The 22,030-nt window shown below is 34.1% G+C and overlaps 2 protein-coding genes across 2 annotated transcripts; both read right to left on the bottom strand.

Moving 5' to 3' along the window:
- Window positions 1-1,982: 1,982 nt before the first annotated feature.
- Window positions 1,983-3,463, bottom strand: LOC111381961 (ethylene-responsive transcription factor ERF114-like). Its single transcript, XM_023005804.1, has 2 exons — window positions 2,845-3,463; window positions 1,983-2,729 (listed from the first exon to the last, which is right to left on the bottom strand). The coding sequence occupies exons 1-2, from the start codon at window positions 3,098-3,100 to the stop codon at window positions 2,242-2,244; spliced, it is 744 nt and encodes a 247-aa protein (XP_022861572.1). The 5' UTR covers window positions 3,101-3,463; the 3' UTR covers window positions 1,983-2,241.
- An 11,633-nt stretch (window positions 3,464-15,096) lies between these two features.
- Window positions 15,097-21,778, bottom strand: LOC111381955. The gene is made up of 5 exons (XM_023005798.1): window positions 21,545-21,778; window positions 17,607-18,099; window positions 17,185-17,298; window positions 16,742-17,088; window positions 15,097-15,646 (listed from the first exon to the last, which is right to left on the bottom strand). Exons 1-5 carry the CDS (start codon window positions 21,739-21,741, stop codon window positions 15,334-15,336), a joined length of 1,464 nt encoding a protein of 487 aa, XP_022861566.1. The 5' UTR covers window positions 21,742-21,778; the 3' UTR covers window positions 15,097-15,333.
- Between the last annotated feature and the right edge of the window lie 252 nt (window positions 21,779-22,030).

The following is a 22,030-nucleotide window of genomic DNA, read 5'->3' as shown; positions in this document are numbered from 1 at the left end:
TCCCCCTTAAAAAAAAAACCCCCGGCCCCCCCCCCCCCCCCTCAAGGATGGAATAAGAAATATCCACCTCTCATAGCTAAATAAAATAACCACATTTTTCTTCCTTACAGAAGGATTGAACAATGTTGGTGGGAGATTGTTAAGAATATATTTCCCATTTCGACGTTGGCTCAAAAATTATCTCACTGATTTTTTATATCAACGAGCTTTAATCGACATCATCTTATATGTCTGATGTTAATAAAAAGTCCTCGTATATCCTAGGCAATCTCGCAAGCTAGTCCCTGTTATTTCTACATTTTCACAAAGTCCAATCTGCAAATAAATGTAGTCCTTAAAATTGGTGAATAATGTCACGCTACTATTTCAGATAGCGTACACGCGACAAGTCATGGGCCCCTCTTTTTTGTGGCCTCTAGTTGACCTAAAGCCATATGATGAGCCGACCACACTATAGTAGCGGAGTCTTACAAGCGATATTGTTGTACATTGCAAGTCGAGTGTGCATCAACAGTTTATTACATATTTGATGGTGATTAAAATCAGATTTTCAGACGATTTTGATAAAATTTGATGAAACGTGTAATTCAAAACTTTTAGATTTTATGATATGTATGATTAAAATTAATTGTTAACCCAACTTAGATTAAAATTTGAATTTTAATATATACCAAACAAGAAAAATGATCTAATGGGCACCGATACTTAACTTATGTCAAGCACCAGTGACATGGTACACAAATTAATTGGTGAATCATTAAATTTATGGGATATACTATTAATATATTCACCAATTAATTAATGTGTCATGTCATTGGTGCTTAATATAAGCTAAGTATCGGTGCCTATGAGATCATTTCCCTACCAAACAAGACTTGACACCAATATAAAACTTGACAACAACAAAAAATTGTGTGATGAATTATATGTGAAATCTTTCGTTCGAGCAAAATTTTTGTCCGTCTGTCTTGCAACACCTAATTTAAATTTTGACTTAATGTTGAGTGCATATGGGGCTGTCCACTATCTTGGCGGCACCGGCCGAACATTTAATTCTCCTTCATTAGTTGGCTTGATCATTATAAATTTGGTCCGACAGAATTTGAGGTCAACTTGAATACATACCAAAAGAGGGATATGAACGGGGTAATTAAATTACCTATAAGATTATATAGAAGAATTTAAACTGGCGAAAGTGGCCCCAAAAGCTTGCTTAAATACCAGAAGAAGACAAAAAAATTTCCACAAGCAAGAGCAAACTCACAGACGTGTTTGAATAAAATGCTCTAAAGATTACGACGACAAGAAACACTCCTTAACGCACACGATTCCTTTATTTAAATCAATATGAACTACGCTTTTCTTTTTGTCTTTGATTAGTTTTATGTCTTGCCGAATTTGATGACCATAAAATTTTCTTCATTTTCACATTTGTGTTTATATGTGTATAACCCAATATATAAAGCAACCTCAATTGCTTCAAACGCATAGATCTACATATTGACAATGTAGTCCGATTGATGTATCCTTTTTATAAACTCTTTTTTCAAACTGAGTATCTCGAGTAGCTTTTCGAGGAAGTATGTGTTTTTCTTTCTTAATGAAAGCCAAGTTAATAAACTTTGCTCGATGCATGTTGACTAGTAATTAGATGTTTAATTAGGGTTTTGTAGAGGGTACCTAGGGTTGCTATATTCGGTCGAAGGTAGTCTACGTCTTTACATACATGTCTATTTAACTGACACTCACCGTTCCAATTGCAAATGTATATATATAGAACATGGAGGTAGGGGAACTTCTAAACCAACCCTAATCCTCCAATATAGAACCCTTCGTATGTAAAAAGAATTCGTCCCCTTCATGAAAAATATGGGGATTAGAGCTTTGAATAAATAAATAAATAAACCGAATACAACTTGTTCTTAGGTATGTGTCGAAAACCAAATTTCAAAGGATAAATATGTCAAATCTCCAACAAAATTCTTGAATTATGGTACTTTTTATATATCCAAGCTTAATTATATAGAACCATAATTGTGAAAGATATCTATTATAACATGAAATCTAACACATATAATAGTTTTCCTAATCATTCATAACGGAATAAAGCCAAACCTTAATGTCTTTAGGATGCATATTCATACCTTAATCAACTTAAAAATTGCAACATGTTTCAAATACAAAAGGTGAGGGATTAAACCTCCACTTTGTAATTCATCTTACTGCATCACATAATAGAATTCACCTTCCGGATGAAGAGCCATCAAATTCTTCCCATTTTTCAAGAGAACCAGAAGAGCTGGAAGAATTTCCAAAATGTGACTGAAATCTTGGAAGCCCTTGTTCTTGTTGCTGTGGAAATGCTAGTGTAGATACCATTGGTATATTTGTTGAGAACGGTGGAACAAACGACATCCCTCCTGGGTAGATGCCCGAGGATCCATAGTACAAATTATTGTTGTTGTTGTTGTTATCGACTCTCCCAGGTGTAGTGAGATAACCTCCATACTGAGTAAATCCTTGAACTCTTTCAGGGAAATTGAGCTTGGCTTTGTTTCCTTTAAATTCAAGTGCTGCTTTGTCATATGCTAGAGCTGCAGCCTCTGCAGTTTCGAAAGTTCCAAGCCATACTCTTGCTGCCTTCTTAGGATCGCGTATTTCTGCAGCCCACTTACCCCATGGACGCTGCCGGACTCCTCTATAGTGTCTTCTTCTCTGGTTTTCATTTCCTTCACATGCACGGGTCTAATAGTTAAAATCTTATCTATTATACTGTCGAGTACAGTGCATGGCAAAACCCTATGTCGAGTATAATTTCTCTTGTAAAAGCAAGTATTTTTGTACCTTGTTGTACGGGTTGAGGCTGGATTTGCACTTCTGCATTACTTGAATCAGATAGGGTTGATGGATTTCCAGGCAGAGAAGCAAGATTTGTGTCTGTATTTCCCATAACTTGGGAGAGAGCAGAGACTATAGCAGACATGTCATGTTGCGATTGAGCCGAGTAATTTGGAAATGGATCTTCATCTTCATCAGCAGATTCATTGGAAGGGAGAGGCCTCTTTCCATGCCTTCCATCCACTGTTTCACCTCTTTTCATCCCTTAATTGCTAATTCTTTAAATGAGTAAAATAGCTCACTTTCAACTATAATGAGATCGAAGAAGCTCCTGATAGAGAGAGTTATATATATGTGCGCCCACGCAAAAATCAACAAGGAAATATAAAAGAAACAAGATAAAGTAGCCAGGAACAAAGAAAAGATTAGGGTTTGCTCCATTATCATCTTTGCTCTTGTAAAAATTTCATTCTTGGTCTCAAATTGTCTCTGAGGCAAGTTGGTCCTCAACTTTAGAAGGGATCAAGTTGGTCTCCCACTTTCACCATAGTTATGCACTCAATCTTCAATATTGATAGATATTGTTCAGAGCTTTATTAATTGTTACATGACACTCGTGAATGTCTTCAAATTTTTTTGTACCTATAAAAGTTAAAGAAACAAAATCTAATTTCATAAAGTTGGACATACGAGAGTTATGTGATTAGTTAATAGAGTTTTGACCCTTTTTATCATTGAGGGCTAGTTGCTTAACTATAAAGTTTATAGTTAGAGGTTAGGAATCATTTTGCTCATTTGTAAAGGTTAAAGATTAACTTGCTATTGAGGATATAGATTGATAATCCATGATGAAAATTTTCTGATTAAGATGTGAAAATGCTTTTCTTTTTTTCTTTTTTTATGGCGGTCTTGCAAATTAAAATGACAGGATGCGTCTTTTTCTTCGTAGTAATAATTAGGAAAGGACTAAAATAGATTAACAAATCAATTTTTCCAGTTTTAAGTTTGGCCCTAAAATTTATTTATTTTTAGTATATATATCTATAATAACTACTATAATTAAAAATAGTTAATAATGGTAACAATCGTGATAAAGACGATGTCGTATAAAACCATTTGTAAAATGAATAACGACGAAATTGTTGGATTTTTGATACCCAATAAATCCTGAGCTATGATTTTAAAGTGGATTAATTATTTCATAGGCACAGGCTGATGAATGAAATAAATCCAACAACCAAGTTCATGAGCTCCACCTGGTCCAATTGTATTTCATCTTGGATGGCTTGAATCTTGGTATGTTTAAATCCCTTAGAGGTCCAATTAAAAGTCTAACCCTAGAGTATATAAAGTTATAACTCTAGCCACTTTTCTTATAAAATTTGTGTGATTTGTGAGAAAAACAAGAGGAATCCCGGCTGCCCCCTTTGGTATGTGAAAAATAGCCCTTAGAAGTGTTCAAAATGTTCGTTTACTTTGTGTATTTGTTGGTTTCTTCATATCCTACCTTTGTGGCGTCTTCTCATAGCCTTTGTGGCCACAAATCATCACATTTTCTTGTCTTACATGGATAAGATCAAATAGTAACCGTTGTGAATTATATTGGTTGTGGTTTGGAGCCGGTTGAATTGGTTGTTGGTAGAAAAAGATACGTTGGATTGAGCCCAAAAAATATCGAATTGAAGATCCTTGGAGAGAGCTTCCATGACATTTAGTGTCAGAGCTTTAAGGTGGTGGCTTTAGCTCATGAAATATAGCAAAAAACGTCTTGAAAACCAGCAGAAACGCAACAAAAATCAGATCGAAGAAGCTATCCAAAAAACTGTGCATAATTCAGATCTGTTCGTGCATTTTTTGACCAATCCAGAAGGAGTTTCGGGAAACGGAGACCACTGGTGTAACGTATAGGTGGTCGCGGTGTCGGTGTCGATCTCAGAAGTCTGGTGCATGAGGTTCCCCAACAGCTCGTGAGGCTCTCCGTGGGCGCGCAAAGAGGAAAAGTGACTCATGAGGGCGCGTGGCACACTTTCTGGCAACGAGGTCTTCAAGCAGTTTGTTCCTCATGTTACATTGTGTGTTCCTAATTGTTCAATGAGAGTTGTTAGTAAGGGAAGCACATACCGGGGGTTTAATTTGACATTTTGGAAGAAGACCTTAGAAATACTAGGTGAGCATTTTTATTGGCCTAAAATAAAAATTGATGTTAATTAGGTTTGAAGTAGATGCATAACTTGTAAAAAAGTTAAATTTAAGGTTTTACCTCAAGGATTGTATACAGCTCTATCCGTCCTCAGTAAGCCTTGGGTTAGCATTTCTATGAACTTTGTTTTGGGTTTGACTAGAACTAAGAAAGGACGAGATTTGATATTTGTGGTGGTAAATAGATTTAGTAAAATGGCACAATTCATTCCATGCCATAAAACTGATGGTGCTAAAAACATTGTGGACCTTTTCTTTAAGGAAGTAGTGCGTGTACATGAGATTCCTAGGAGCATTTTATCGGATAGGGATGTTAAATTCTTTAGTCACTTTTGGAGAGTTTTGTGAAATAAGTTAGGTACAAAGTTATTATTTTCACAACTTGTTACCCGCAAACCAATGGACAAACTAAGATAGTTAGTAGGACCATGATAAATGCTACACACTATAGTTAACAAAAATTTGAAAAGTTGGGAAGAATGCTTACCATTTGTTGAGTTTGCATATAATAAGGCCACACATTCTACTATTTCTTGTTCACCATTTGAAATTGTATATGGTTTTAATCCACTAACACTTTTGGATTTAATTCCATTACCTATTAACGGACGTAGTTTAGATGGAAAGAAGAGTACTGAATTGGTAAGATCACTCCATGAAAAAGTAAGGATATAAATTGAAAAGAAAAATAAACACTATGCATCGCAAGCCAACAAGGGCAGGAATAGCATTGCATTTGAACTCGATGATTGGGGTTGGGTACAACTGAGAAAGGAACGCTTTCCAGAACAAAGAAAATCAAAGTTCCATTTCAAGTTCTTGAAAGGATTAATGACAACGGCTACAAACTAGGTCTTCCTAGTAAGTATAATGTTTCAGCTACCTTAAATGTGTCTGTTGATAATGTGATACAAGCAACGAATACAAGTCCGAGCAAAAACCTATCAATCATTGAAAAAGGTCCCATGATTTGGTCTCAAGCTAAGAGGGTCAAAGAAGCGATGGGATAACTTATGCAAGCTAAAATAGACGAAACGTTGATGTTGCAAGCAAATGGACAAATTTAATGCTGAGGTTGGAAGGAGAAACAAAGTCGAGCAACTTAACTTAGTTGACGGAAAGAGACCTGGCGGGACCGCATAGTTGATCATGGCATGCGATTGCATGCCTATATGCAAAAACTCCAGACACTGCTTTGAAGACTTCTATGCGACCGCACCCAACATAACTATCTGATCGCATAGACATACCTAGCACTGAGAAATTTCCAAATTCGCGAGATCTTTTATTTTGGTTAAAACACTACTTTTTGGTATCTTTGTAATCTTTAGAACTTTTATTCCATTTTTAATTAGGTTTACATGGGTTACCTATAAATAGGACCTATTATTCACATTGTAAAGATTCATTATTATAAATTGCGAGATTATTTTGTGAGCAATACTTGCTTTCAATTCTTTGTTTTTCATTGAACAATTCCGAACTTATCAAGATTTGATTCTTGTGGCGTTCAAACTTTTCCGGTGAGATTTCCAAGTCTTGTGATAAAAAGGTCAACATATTGTCGGAGACTATTGGTTGCTTGGTTTAATATTTGTGGATCAAACTCAAAACTTTGGTTTCTTGGCTTTCTTGGATTGTGATTCAATCTCATATGGGTTTCGTAGCTTCAATTGCTATGTGAGTTCCCATCAGATGTATAACTAACTAAAAGTTGGGACTAACTATGTTACCTAGATTTTAACTTTAATTTTATTTATTATACTGTGATCTATTATTTATGATTGAGTATTATTTTTCTTCTTTTCTTGACTTTAAATTACTTGATCACTAATTCATTGGTCTGTAAATGATATTCAGCTGAGAGGTAAGTTATTTGTTTAGATCACGTAGTTAAAATTGAAATTTGGGTGGGGATATATTGATACTAATTTCGTGGTCCTTAATTAAAATCTTTGGTGAAATGTTCTTAACGAAGTCCCAAATTTGATTTGGATATTAAAAAAAAAAAAAAAAAAAGTTTAACAAATTCTATCAACCTTTCAGCCATATCATCTTTATCAAAATCTATTAAAAATTTTATTTCTTGCAAAATGATATAGGGGCTAAGGCTTATTCTAATTCACCTAGAGATATAGTGAAGTGACTTAATTGAATAAGATTGGTTGAACTAGAGAGTTAAGTAAATTAATTAAAAGAATTTAACCAGACACATATAATTTGTTATACTTGAAATTTGGTGATTGAGATATAGAGTTAGCTATGGTGAACTAGTAAGTTTTAACACTTTCATGCATCAAGTAAATCCTAAATTATCAATTTGCACAATTTTAATTTATTTTTGTAGATTTATAATATTTAGCCCCTTGTTTGGTTTGGATTAAAAATATGATTTTAATCTAAGTTAAAATCAAACAATCAATATTAATCATACCATTCATGAGTCCCACAACTTTTCCACCACGCATTTCAAAAACTTCTATTACAATCTACTAAAAATCTAATTTTAATCACCGCCAAACACCCTCTTAGAATTATAATTAAAATCAGTCTCAAATGTTTGTACTTGCATAGAAGTTAAAAATAGTTAAATCAATAGTTAGATATATAAGTATCACGTGAACGATATTTCGTACTCTTAGGTCCACTTTACTATTTTACTAATTGATATCGTACCTTTGCCTCATAAAAAAAATAAATAAATAAAAAATAAATAAATCCGCTGCGAGTTTTTATCGTTGGTTTTGTTTCTAACTTTTTTTTTTTTTATTTTTTGTATTTGTTCTTTTTCCTTTTTAGCTAATCTACTCGGTTTTATAGGTTTCATAGGCGGATAAGGAACAGAAAGAAGTAAGAGACCTACTGACATATGTGACTAAAGATCCCGACAATGATGATGAAGACATGCTTATGGTAGATTTTTTTTGCCATGATACAATTTAAAAGGACAGGATATGATAAACGTGTAGAAGTTGATGAAGATGACTTGTCTGTGTGATTGTTTCTCCCACCAATCTTTAGGGAGCATGAATTGTTCTTGGAAGAATTATGGGAATCACCTCTATTGGGCTTTCAAGTACAGGGTGTTAACAAGGTCCAGATGGGTCTGATATGTGAAAACTATAAGACTATTCATTATATTGAGAATTGGTTGTGTGTGGGTTGGACAGCCTTGCTGTTATTCTTGACACTTATTTAAAATTGTTTATGATTCATAAATTTTGACTAGATATTTCTACTTTTCTTATTTTGTCAGTATCCTTATCCATGTGAGATTGTGATAATCCTTGAGCAAAGGATGATCATTATTTCTGGGTAGGTTACACTGATAGAATATGTTGAATACATTTTGGACTTTAGTTGTTAAAATCAAGATCAAAAATATAATGTTTTTGAAATAACTGGCCTCTATTTCATTGATTTCTGACTATATGACAAACAAGATCTCAATTGAAAATACAATTAGCTAACCAATTGAAAAGATAGTATGGGGGCGGTTGATTAGGTGTTGGAAGCTATTTAGTTATTTGTTGTTTTGTGTTTGTTGAATATCTTTGTTCAGTGTATCTCTTACTCGTTAATTTTTGTTTCAATCACGTGAACGTTGCATGTGATTTTAATGTCAAAATTGATGGTTTCGGTAATGTTGGCGTAAATTTACAAATTTAAATAGGTTGTGATAAATCTTACTTTTGAAGGTTGCTGACCTATAATCGCACCCCGTATATGGTTGGAGAGTCTGTCCTAGTATACCCTTGTTTTAAGGTTAAATGTCATTTTTTGGCGGGGGGGGGGGGGGGGCTTGGGNNNGGGGGGGGGGGGGGGGGGGGGGATCTTAAGGAATTCTAATTTGCTTTAATTCAATCAGAAATAAAATTGAGAGAAAAATTAAGATAGTATTTTTTAATTAATGTGTCTGAATATTCATATTTTAATATTTTATAAAAATTATTTCATTCTGAAAGAGTATATTGGTAAGTAATACATTATGAAAGGAGCATCACCCCACGAAGAATAAATTATAATTCAACTGTATTAGTTTTCTATCAAATTTGAACTTTTGTAATTAATCTAAATTACTCTAAGAATTATGTAATAAGTGTTTGTTTGTATCATATTATGGAACGATTGTATTGAATTTAGAATTCACCTATTGATATCTACTTCCAATTCTTAACTATTTAGTTTAATGTTATTCACACGCTCATGACAATCAATACTTCTATTATGCCCTTGTTTGAGCCTCATTTTTTTTTTTTATCAAAATTCATTTTTTTATTTCTTCTTTTCAACTATATATTCTTCAATAAAATAATATAATACGTAAATCGATGACTTTGCCTTATTTTTCAACCTCATTCTTCAAAAAATCATTATTCAAAAATACATTTAAAAAAAAAATGGGGCTGAAACGATGGATGTATTTAACTTTCTTTTTTAAGATAAGTTAACTATATTCTAAACATGACCAGATTATATTTCTAGCCCGAATTCAAATGCGATTCAAGCATACGATTATCGAAGAGATAGCACGTCATACATGTTATTCCTAATATTTATTGTCCGTGTGTTAATCATGCAGTGTTCTAAGCTTATTGTGATTTTCTCGACACTATAACAAGCAATTAATTATCTAAATGGTGTACAAGCATTTAAATAATGCAACATGCATAGTTAATCAAAAAACATAAGAATTGCTAAACTACTCATTCTTGAATTAAAAATAAATAAAGGGTTCGTCTTCTTCCGATACAAATATGATTTCTCCTCGCATGATTTATATAATATTATAAGAATAATAGAAAATTATCATTTAGAATGAATAGAATGAATTTGGAGGCGAGTTGTGAAAGCAGTTTCTTGTTCTTGATACTCAATTCAAGTTTTGATTCTTCAAGTTCTTGATGTAGTTCGTCTTCAATTCTTGTTAGGTTTGATCTTCTCTTCGTAGAAGATATGCATTTGCCTCTCGTTCATTAGTAATAATATGATATATATGTGTGTTAAGAGGCTAGAGAGAGATCGCCTGGTGTTTAGCCTTTATTTTGTATGTATAATCATTGGATTTAGGTCAAAAATGCATCCAATTTGGGTTTCATAAGCGTTTGATTCGGAAAAGGAAAATGGGTCTGCCTAGTCGAAAAATGGCCCATATGTACACATGGACCAAGTAGGTGAGTGCGCAACATAGAACAGTTCGCTCTCGGGTTCGCCAAATTGTAGGACTTATGTTCGCAAGGCTTGGAAGCCATGCAAGCACATGGTTATGCCTTTTGGGACCAAATTAGCAATTTCCTCAAGGGTGCTTTTTGGTCCTTTTTCATGCAATTTCACTCATTTGACTTCGGATCTTATCCAATTCATCACGTTTGATCGTCAAGCAGGGCCAGTCTTGTGATCGTCGGGGCCCAAGGCGAAGTTCATGAATTGGGCCCCCAACGAAATCAACGTAAATGCAAAATTCAACGGAATATCTTGCATCCTATTACTAATTTAAAATTTAATATTAAAACAACAAACAAATATATTAATCTGACGGTATATTACGCAACCTAATGTCTAATGATTAACCTAAAAGACAATTACGAAATATCTCAATCATCTCACAATTAGAGTTTTCAATATAATTACTACGTACGCTTATACAATTGTTGATCATATAATAATCAATCATATAAGCCGACCAGGCCACCATTATATAAGCCGACAAGGCTTCAAACATTTCCAATATATTCAATAACAAGCTAGGGTAAGTTATTGTTGAATTGAGAAGTAAAATTTCAACGAAAATTATGGAATCACACGCTTAAGAATTCCACCTTCACAATTCATAAGCCTGAAATAAAAATTTCATCATTACACAATGTCCTATTGCCTTATGCCAGTCAGAGATGCTAAATAATAAATAGATACCAAATGTGATGCAAGTTCAAGTAGGACACACATTCTTGGATCAAGATATGTTGAACAAATTCTCATTTTCCATTTGCATATCCAATAACATTTTCGATTATTTACGCAAAAATTTAAGCATTACAAATTTACAAAAACAGTACAAAATTAAAATGACATACAAACTCTAGAGTTGTCCCAAAAAATTTGTGACCTTGTTTTGATGAAATTAAAATGGATCGCCGGTCGCACTGTCACAAGCACGAGAAAAAACGAATGAAAAACCAATTTTGCCTTTAACTCTCTAAACCCTTAAAAAAAAAAATAGAGAGAGAGAGAGAGAGAAAGGGGCCAAAATTAGGCCCTCTTTGGTTTTGGGCCTGAGGCACAGGCCTCAAATGCCCCGACTCAGGACCGGCTATGTCGTCAAGCAGCATTTTTGGTCTGAATCAACTACTCAATGTTGGCAATTTAGTCCCAAAACTTTGAAATTTATCTTTTTTTCATAGATTTTCATTCATTTCTTCCAATTCTACCATTTTACATCAAGTTTTACCTAACAAACATGATTAATGTAGCCACAGATCCCAGCTTCTCTTCCATTTTATGTATATTATATGCACACTTGAACACCATGTTAAAATGCTCGTGATCGTAGCTCGGATGGAGTAAGATGGTAATAGACACTGACACTCAAGTTAAATGGTGAAGAAAGTATTTGACTATGAGAGAGATACAATGAACAAGAAAAATGGATTCTGGGTTGAAAAGAAAATACCAATTTTGCAATATGAGAGTAGAGCTCAAAATTGCATTCAAAGTTTCAATTAAATTCCAAGAGAGAGAGAGAGGGAGAGAGGGACTTCAATTACTTTCAATGTTATTCATTTCAATAGCCCTGTTACTAAACTTAATGTCACAATTCTACACGCTCTACGTTTTCAAGAAATTATATTGACTAATCAAGTCATGCCTACAAAATTTTATAAAAAAAAAATTATATTTTACAAACTAACGATAATTCATCCAATTTGACAGAACATACTCGATCTCTATTCATCCCCAAATTTAAATTTTTGTTGTTAAGATGTAATCAGGCGATATATTTATTGAGAAATGAGGGATAATGAAGATTCAAAACACTAGTTATTAAGATAAGAGTGAATAACATTGAAAAGAAATTGAAGTTCGATTATATAGTTGTGTATAATTGAAATTTCATTAAGCCTCTGTTCTGTTTGGATTATAAAAATTAAATTTTTAGTATATTATGATAAAAGTTGGTGGAATATATGGTCAAAAAGTTTTGGATCCCATGAAATATGTGATTAAAATTTAATATTGACTTTGTTTTAAATTTCAATTTACTTTTTTATCTAAACCAAACAAGAATTACAATTTAGTGAAATAAAATGAAATTAACCCAGTACTAAATACTAAAAAAAATCAATTTCCACGTGTAGGCAGAAGATGACAGACGTATTCATGGGCGGATCTACAGTGGGGACGATGAGGTAACCTGCCCTCGCAATAAATTTTAAATATAAAAATTTTGACTATATTTTCCAAAAATTCCTTAATAGTTTTCAAATTCGCCGTCACAATTTTAAAATCCAAGCTCTGTCCTTGAACGTATTTGAATAAAGAATTAAAGTACTAGTACCTTTATTTTGAACTACTATTACGTTCTTTGATGTGTCAAAATCATGTCCATTGATTTGAATGTGCGAAATGAATGTACATGTAGCAGTTTTGTTGAATAAAATGCACTCACACACAAGAATTCCTTAGATTTAGTCAATCTGATGTGTGCTTTTCTTTTATATATTCATTTGATACTTTTTCTTGCCGAATTTGATGACCCTTAAATTTTCTGCATTTTCACATTTGTGCATATAAAAAGCACTGATTGAAATCTTTTGGAGACTTCTTATAACCACATTTTTCAAACTTGGGAAATGCCAAAAGAATATTTCAGGCAGAAGTATGTGTTTTTCCGCTAAAATTGATATGCACTTGAGCTTTATATATCTTTCTTGTTTTGTTATTAAGAAAAGCCAAATTAATAGGCTTTAATAGTTAGATGTTGTTTAGATAAGATTTTATGTAGAGCTCTTGGGAGTCTTCGTATCCACGCTCTCATCTTTATATACATGTTTATTTCATCGAATCTCTTTCCGATCCAATACAATTGTATATCTACATTATGCGGATAGGGGATCTCTTAACCAACCCTACTCTTGAAATAGAACACCCTAATATGTAAGAAGACCTAATCGGCTAATCCAATTGTTGCTATATTTTTCAATGTGTGTGTGTAAACTACATCATCCTACTATCAGAGTAGACAAATCAAATCTCATGATTAGCACCCATTTATGAAAAAATAAAACGTATTAATTAGAGCTTTTACCAAAAGATCAATTCGATGTATTCGTGAAGGGATGTGTTGAAAACCAAACTTCAAAGAATAATTATGTCACATCTCTATCAAAACGTATGTATATTGTCTATATATCTAGCTAATTGGAACCATACTTATGAAAGATATCTAGCAAAACATGAAATCTAACACGTGTAAAAGTTTTTTTAATCATTTAGAAGGGAATACAGGCAGACGTTAATGTCTTCTGGATGTATATTCACACCTTAAAACATGTTTATATACTACCTCAAACTTTGACTTACTAATTTTTCATTACACACTGACTAATTCATCTTACAGCATCAAACAATTGAAATCACCTTCCGGAAGAGCCATCAAATTCTTCCCAATTTTCAAGAGAACCTGCAGAGCTAGAAGAATTTCAAAAATGTGATTGCAATCTTGGAAGCCCTTGTTCTTCTTGCTGTCGAAATGCTCATCGTTATATTTGTTGAGAATGGAGAAACAGACGTTCCTTCAAAGTACAAATTATTAAGTGTAGTGAGATAACTGCCAAATTGAGCAAATATTGAACTCTTTTTGGGAAATTGGACTTAAGGTCTGTTGCAAGATGGAACTTGGGTGGAAAAAAAAGGAATTTCGGGGAATTGAATAGCCTAAAACTTGTTTTACTGAAAATTGTTAATTAAATATGCTTGATTGGTATAATTTTTCACTGGAAAAATGTTGAAATTTTAGGTTTTTTACTGTTCATTTGGCTTTGTTTTCATGAAAAATGGTCAACTAAAGGGATGAAATTTGTTACAATTGTGGATAGAATTTTTTTTCCATTGAAAAAATAAAAAAAAAAAACACGGAAAACCCAATTCCCACCAAAACCAAAGGAAATTGCTTTCCTTAAAAACCAAGAAAATTGGTCACATGGGAGGAAAGATGGAAAACCAATTCCATGGAAATTTTTTGCCATCAAACATGCATTTTGGATCCATTTTCCCAGGAGAACCAAGCCTATCAAAGAGGCTCTTGGTTTTATTTCGTTTAAATCTAAAGTGCTGCTTCGTCGTGTGCAAGAGTTTAGCATATCAAGCAGCAATCACTTGAGTTTAGGGGATTTACTCATCGGTGACGCGCACACTTCTTGTAATGGTTCATGAATTCTCCGCCCTATTTAGTTCATTGAGTTGTTATTTGATCAGGTTCGCAAGCTTCTATAGTTGATTTGTAAATTTAAGATTACGATTTGGGTCTGGAATAGAAGGGCATAATATTAACAACTGGCCACTTAAAACTGAAATTGAAATTTACAAAAATACAAATAGTCCATGAACTTTGTTTTATGTTCCAAATCCACCCTCAAGCTGAATATAATTCCAAAATAACCCTCAGACCCACTATAATTTTTCCTACTTGTCAACATTTCCACATCAAAACTAATGGGATCCTTGAAGGCAATAGTATGTAAAAAGGGTCGTCAAGACAAAAGTTTTCTTCAAAAGAGAAATTTCTCTATATCATTCAATTCTCCTAAATCTTTCTCTAGTATTATAGTTCTTTGAATTACAAATCTCCATTCTACAAGGTATCCTTTTCTATCTCCTCTCCATAAACCACATATAAAATTATGCAATATGAACACTAACTCGTCTTGACACTTGCACACATCCACAATATGGGAAAATACAGTACTTAGGCTAACCTTAGGCAGCTTGAGGGGCGTGCTATCAGAGCAAGCTGGATGCGAACACAACACGAATTTAAAAGGATAGTGCACGTTGCAAGACTGAAGAAGATAAAATAACTTGGACTTCAAGCATGAACAATTTACTGTTAAACCACAAGTTTATCAGCCCAACATACCCAAAACAATTCTGTAGATTTTTACCAACCTCAAGTTAGTCAGCTAAGTTGGTTGTCCGACATCAAAGTTACTAGCAGTAGTCATAATAAACACAATTTTTAGGTTGCAAAAAAAAAAAAGGGAAACCTTGTTTATCCTAGAAACTTACGTCACACCAGTATCAAGGATATATCTCAGTAGGGCCCGCGAATAAATAATGGGAAGAGACGGGAATGCTTCCTTGAGATCTTATGGATTCTGGGGCTTTTGGTTGCACAGCTGATGCAGCATATACGACTGGGGGTGCTGGGTAGGAGCTGTGTCCGGCTGCATTGGGTTGTCGTTGCACAGAAGACGAAGGATATGAGCCGTAGGAGCCATATGCAACCACTTCATCTTGATGCAAGACTTCTCTCTGTACAGGTAATCTACGATATTCACTTCTCAAGCCAGGGAGTTGATCATGTACACCCCTCCCTTGCACTGTCCCATATCTGTCAGAGAAGCAATTCAGAAACAGCAAAGCATGGTTCAGTTTCTTGATTGAAGAGAAAGACAGAGAGAGAGGGAGTTACGAGGCCAAAGTACGCGCATAATGCAAACAACAAAATCCGACAAGAACATATATGCTAGAAAAATTACACTCAGAGAAAGTGGAAACATGATAGTACATTATTTATTGCTGTCTAACACTAAGTTAAAACCGGACTCGTCTATTTTAAAGAAAAATCTGTTTTTCCCCCTTTTTCTATTAGTTTTTTTCATTCATTTTGTTGGATGAAAGAAACTTCAGGCATGGGTACCCCTACAGACATATTTCAGTAAACTCAACTGCACAACGGATATGCCAAAAACGACTTGGCACATTTGAAGCTCAGTAGGAAGACTAAACTATAACATGATGGCACAATAACTGAACTTCTACTGCTGCAAAGATAGATAAAAAAAAAAAATAATAATAATAATAATAATAAAATAAAAAAAATTCCTATGATGCAACATCCTCTTCTAATCATCATAAATAAGAAATACGATGCTAAGCCACACAGCAGCTCCCAAGAAAGCATGAGGTTGAAACAGAGAATCCAGAAAAGAAGAGGAAGAGAAACAGCGATGCAAGGAGAGGGGAAACAGACATCATGCAATGGCAGAAAAAGTTTGGGAAAGAATACTGTAACCAATGTGTAAGCACGAATACACACCGCATTCATAATTGATTCAAGGTAGAGACATCACTTTCCCGGACCTTCATTGTTGACAAGAAATGCAATTTGTATATTAATTCATTCGGATTTCAAAATATTTCAAAAGTTGTAAGCACGTGCATTACCAGTTCTCACCAAATTACATATATTCAGGATTAAAAGACATGAACTATAACAAATATTTTTTGACATTTCGACATGAACTATAACAATTAAGAAACGGAAGATACTGGATTATTCAAACAAAGTACTTGTACCTTTACAATGAAATAGTATCACCAAATTTTTTTTTCCCTGAAATAGTTCATTAGAAACACAAAACCTTCTACCAACCCCTCCCTCAGCCCATAAAAGGCAAACCAAAAGGAAGGAAAAACATAAAACCTGGAATGGGGTTCCTGCATGGAATAGGCACGTCCTTCACTGAAGTGTGGCTGTCGAGATTCAGCAACATAATACAAATTATTAACAGGCAGTCCTCGATGCTCTATGGCTGGATGAGCAAGTTCCATATATGCCGCTGTTCCATGATATCCATGCTGCAGAATATGCACTGGCTGAACAGGTTGGTGCTCCATTACTGATCGACCATGATAATATTGCACCCCATCATGTCGTTCCACCATTGCTGAGGGAAGTCTTGCCCTTGATAATGACACATTGGGCAGAGTTGGGGGCTGACGTTGGGATGAAGCACCAAGAGGACGAAACGATGATAACAAGTTTTTCACCTACATTATATAAGAGAGCTCTTTGCTAAGTATAAAACATCAAGGATAAGAAAGATGGACTAAACTCCACAACCACATAACAAACAACAATCTTACTTGTGTTCCACTCAGTTCTTGCTTGAACTTCCGGCCCTCGTAATTCTCCTTTAGAACTTGTTTAAGAGAACTTTCATGCAAGGGAAGACACTCCTTGAAAATTTTGAACTTTACCTGAAAGACAGAAATGAGCAGCCTAAAAAAAGGTATAGAAAAATGTAGCTTGTCAATCGCACACGGGGTGAAAGTTGAAGAATACAAGCATCATCTCTATAAATAAACTAATACAAGCATCATCTCTATAAATAAACTTACCCCGTAGATAAAACTCATGTCAGTGAAGCATAGATCTCATTCAAAGATGTCATTATATTCTTTTTCTTTTCTTCTCATGTTCTTAATTTCCCTTCCTTTAAAAAATTATTTTTAACGAAGTTGTCCCCCTACTGCTTATGATGAAAGAAAACAGCAAAATTATTTACCTGTGCAGGAAATTTTCCTCTAAATGCATCAGGTTCCAAGTTCATTGTTCCAGCAGAGGTAGCCTCATACACACCATATAGCTGCTTCAACACAAAATCGAACAGAAAGAGCTTAGTGCCAGGCTTTATGGCCTCTACCACTTCCTTCTTTCCCACGGGAAGCCCGAAAACACGGTACTGGTAACATTCTAATTTCGTATCTTGATTACACATGAAGATAAATCCAGAAAGGTGCTTATTTGTTTCATTTTCCATCTCTCTATTCTGTGAGGCAGCTCTATTTTCCTCACTAGGCAGAGCAGAAGTACTCGCTTGCACAGGGTCAGTGAGAGGAGCAGGAACAACAGCATTTTTGGTTTCAACCTTAAGAACCTTATTCTTCTTTTTAATTTTACCATTTGGTTGGTTCATATTTTGTCCTTTCTTTTTGAGTTTCTTGCCATTTCCCTTGGCCATGAACAAAGCTGATATAGTAGCAAGAGATGATGTACTTCTGTAATTAACTCAAACACATAAGCACCCAAAACAAAGGCTGAGAGTGACATAAAATAACCAAGAAATTACTCAAAAAAGTTGTCAAACAATAAAAATACAAATGATCTTATATAAAAATACAGTAGGTCAAACTCAACTACCGTAGTGCAAACCATTGAAAATTTACGAACTGCTTAAGAATTTGAAAATCACATAAATAAGAAAATCAGAGCAACAAATTTTCTATTTCAAATGCTTGACACGCCATTATATTATATAATATCAACATTATTCACCCAAATGAAGATTAATTAGACAAGAACTAACCTAAGTTAATAAAAATATTGAACCTTGAGACTAACCTGTTACCAGCAGCAAAAGCAAGATGAAGGACTCTAAAATGGGGTTTGTTTTCTTATTTTCTTAAGACAACTGGACCTATATTAAGGTTCAAACCCACCTTAAATATGGAGTTAATACATAGAGTTAAGTTTAATTTGATACTCTGTCAGATCTACACACAGAACATATGGTTCGGCTTCTTAGGATGAAATTTTCAGGCTAGAGATGACATTATTACAATGCGGGGCCCATTTTACAAGAATAGAATAACGAGATTCAACAAAAATTTACAAAAAAAGACTTATTAGATAACAGTAATAAATTCAAGAACTACTACAAGTTGCCCCGGTGGCTTAGTCAACGACACCATATGAATATTTTCTCTTCCGTCCACGAGGATTTGAAAACCTATTTTTTGCTTTTCCTTCAATGAGGATTGCATAAACAAGCTTTACACCCTGAATTCCTCAAGGCATTACCTTAGACAGAAAGCAATTTACAATGAAAACTCTTGAACATACTTCGGCTGGGGGCTAGGCTTTGACAGATCAAAACTGGGGCTTCGTTACCACCAACCCTTCAAATTTGCTTCTTACCACTCGGCTAAAAGCTCTTGAACCAATAACCATGTATACATACCGTCTATGATGCTCGGACTCGAGTACAGGTACGTATCTAAGTGTCGGATCTTTTATTTTCTAGAATGTACGATACGGGGGTATGATTAAAAAAGTCCAAATTTCGGATACGGGTACGTGGGTATGTCTTTTAAACTTCATTTTTTTTTTTTCCCCAAAAATTCAAATGTAAAAAGTTAAATAAATACTAAGTAGAATTTTAATTAAAAAGGCCCAAAATTTTAAAAAAAAAAAAAAAAAAAAAAAAAAGAAAGGCCCAGCTCAACAAAGAACCACAATTTTAAAAAAAGGCCCAACAAACTCTTTATCTTGCCTTTCCCTATTCCCTATTCTTCACTTCACGTCATTACCGACGGTGTGACTTTTGCAAGTCTTCATCTTCCAACTTGTAAATTCCAGAGGAGTAGCACGGCAATCGCGCTACCTCTCCCAACACTGGCTCCGTCGCCGATGAGGATTCTTCGGACTCAAACTTGGATTCAATGAAGAACCCAGCTTCCTAATCATCTGTCAAGTCAAGATTAGCCGTGTCCGATTGATTTTTGCCGTGTCCGCCCCATATCCCATACCCGTACCCATGTCGTGTCGGGTCGACATGGGTACTCCGGCCAAAGTGAAGAGTCCGAGCATCACAGCATACCACAAAATGAACATATATTTCGAGAAATATGACTTGTGGTTAACTTAATATGAGGATTCTGTAGAAAAAATCTTAAAGTTATTAAATTCCGTGTTTATGTGGCAAACAAAATGAACCTGCGATCTTAAGAAGCTGTTATTTATCTTCTCTAGGAAGCACGCATAAGCTGGAAAGGCTAGAGTGTCGGTGTCCGATGCAACACTGACCCGCAGTGATACACCCAAATGCGTGTCATATTCACCACTGGTGTGTCCATTTCCTTCCATCAGTCAAGCCGATGACATACCGAAGGCACACGGCTGACAGGATTCATAAGGAAAAAAGGGAGAAATTGCAAAGGAAGTAAGAGGCACTAAGCTGGATTGACAAACAACAGAAACAAGCATATTACATAATCTACTCGCAGTCAATAGGTGACATATTTATTTAATTAAGTGCTTCATGCCCGTCTTCCCTTACATGGGGATAAACCCAGTTACATTACAGTACAAAAAATGAAATAACAATGCCCCCTAAGGAATAAACAATAATAAAAAGTCAAAAAGAATGCATATAATTGGCATCAATTAACTTTAAAAAGTGATTTTGCATCGTTACTTGCAATGCACGAAATGCCAGAAGAAGTTACCATTAATGAATAAATCTGATTTAGTCAATATTTTTAAGGAGTTAAAAAGTTTCAGGTTAAGGAAAACCAACAAAACCTACTTAATCAAAGTACACAAGTTATCTTGCGAACAGGTTAATTATCTTTGAAACAACAAGTGTATATTAATTCTCTATTCTAATTCTTCAAAAGAAGAACAATTTTTTGAGTTAATACTCTTCTATTGTTGCTCCTCATTACCTTTTTTATCCTATTTTGAAATACAACCATCATTAAATAGTATATTCCTTTCAGATTTTCGAATTTTTTATCTTCTGCAAAAACAATTTTACTGCATAAATTTGTGGAACCTGCATGTGGGTTCATTAGGTTTTCACCAGCTAGTTTACTGGAAAAAGTCCAGCAAATCATACTCAAAATAGACAAAAACTCCACTCTTAGAAACTAATCTCGAGTTCACAATCCAACAGAGTTTTGAAAATATGCATCCAGATAGCATCTGAAGGAATTAAATTACCAAGACAGAAAAAGGGATCCAGAATGTAGGACTCTGGAAGCCAATCAAAGCATAAAATTAACTATACCGGGCTCAACTACATTGGCTGATAGTCAAATCACAAATCATTGTCATTCACAATACCAATTATTATTCCAAAAGAGCTAGTGTTTCAGGAAATGATAATCCTATACTTCAGTCACTAACCCATTAAAACTTACAGCACAGCCCCAAAAAAAAAAAAAATAATGATGATGATGATGATGATGATGATGATGCAGTAAAACTTGGTTGAAAAAATGGGTGTATCATTAATTAAACTGGGTTCAACTACATTGGCTGAAAAATCGTATTACTCAGAAAAACTCATGATTCAAGAAATTGTAATCCTTTACTTCATTCAATAACCAGTTTAAAGTTCCACACATAAAAAAAATAATAATAATAAAAAGAAACCCTATATCAGTAAATTTCAGCTAAAAAATTTAGTTTATCATACATAACATTGTAAGGAAATGAAACACGAAATGCAGGATCAATAACGTTTTCAAGCAATTCAGACTAAATCTAGATAAAAAATAAAACAATTAAACCGCTAACCCTTAACGGGGAAAAAAATCTACCACAACAGCAATCAAATAATTAAAAATCACATAATAAACGTATGTGTATCAACAAATATATGCATATGTATCCGTGAGAACCCTAAGCTGCAGTGAAAAGGGGGGTTAGGAATTATACCTAAACAGCAAAATCCAGTGATAGATTTTGGAATGGAGTGACTGTTTTAATCTATAGCCAAATATTGCAATTTTGATTTTAAGCAAAATGGACGGTTTAGATGGAACTCGGAACTCGGAAGATAAACTGCGCGCGTACGTTATTGTAATTCGTATGTATCGCGGGCCCACGTTCAAGCTGACATCATAATTAAACATAATTTGATTTTAATTTATAATTATTGACAATCTACATCTAACATCTTCAATATATTAAAATTGAGGAGAAATTTTGAATACCAATTTTATAATAATTAAATTTAAAAAAATTAATTTCTATAAAGATTATTTAAGGTCATCATTTGAATTCCTTAAACAATACCCATTTTTCAATTTCATGTTGAATTAATTCTCTTAATAAAAATCTCTTATATTTTAGCTATATGCCAATTAATATAGTATAATTTAATATAATTTAACTTCATTTAATATTCATTAAATGTAATAC

This window comes from Olea europaea, unplaced genomic scaffold, assembly GCF_002742605.1.
Source record: "Olea europaea var. sylvestris unplaced genomic scaffold, O_europaea_v1 scaffold2408, whole genome shotgun sequence".
In the NCBI taxonomy this organism is placed as follows: Eukaryota; Viridiplantae; Streptophyta; class Magnoliopsida; order Lamiales; family Oleaceae; genus Olea; species Olea europaea.
This window is presented reverse-complemented; position numbering and strand designations above follow the sequence as displayed.

What these genes read in the sequence shown, in the direction of transcription:
- LOC111381961 (XM_023005804.1), bottom strand. Translation starts at nt 3,100, where the DNA reads ATGAAAAGAGGTGAAACAGTGGATGGAAGGCATGGAAAGAGGCCTCTC. An exon ending in GCCTCAACCCGTACAACAAG is followed by an intron (nt 2,730 to 2,844) that starts GTACAAAAATAC and finishes GTGCATGTGAAG; the next exon opens with GAAATGAAAACCAGAGAAGA.
- LOC111381955 (XM_023005798.1), bottom strand. Translation starts at nt 21,741, where the DNA reads ATGTTTAATTATGATGTCAGCTTGAACGTGGGCCCGCGATACATACGA. An exon ending in CACTGGATTTTGCTGTTTAG is followed by an intron (nt 18,100 to 21,544) that starts GTATAATTCCTA and finishes AGTTAATTACAG; the next exon opens with AAGTACATCATCTCTTGCTA. An exon ending in GAGGAAAATTTCCTGCACAG is followed by an intron (nt 17,299 to 17,606) that starts GTAAATAATTTT and finishes TCTGTCTTTCAG; the next exon opens with GTAAAGTTCAAAATTTTCAA.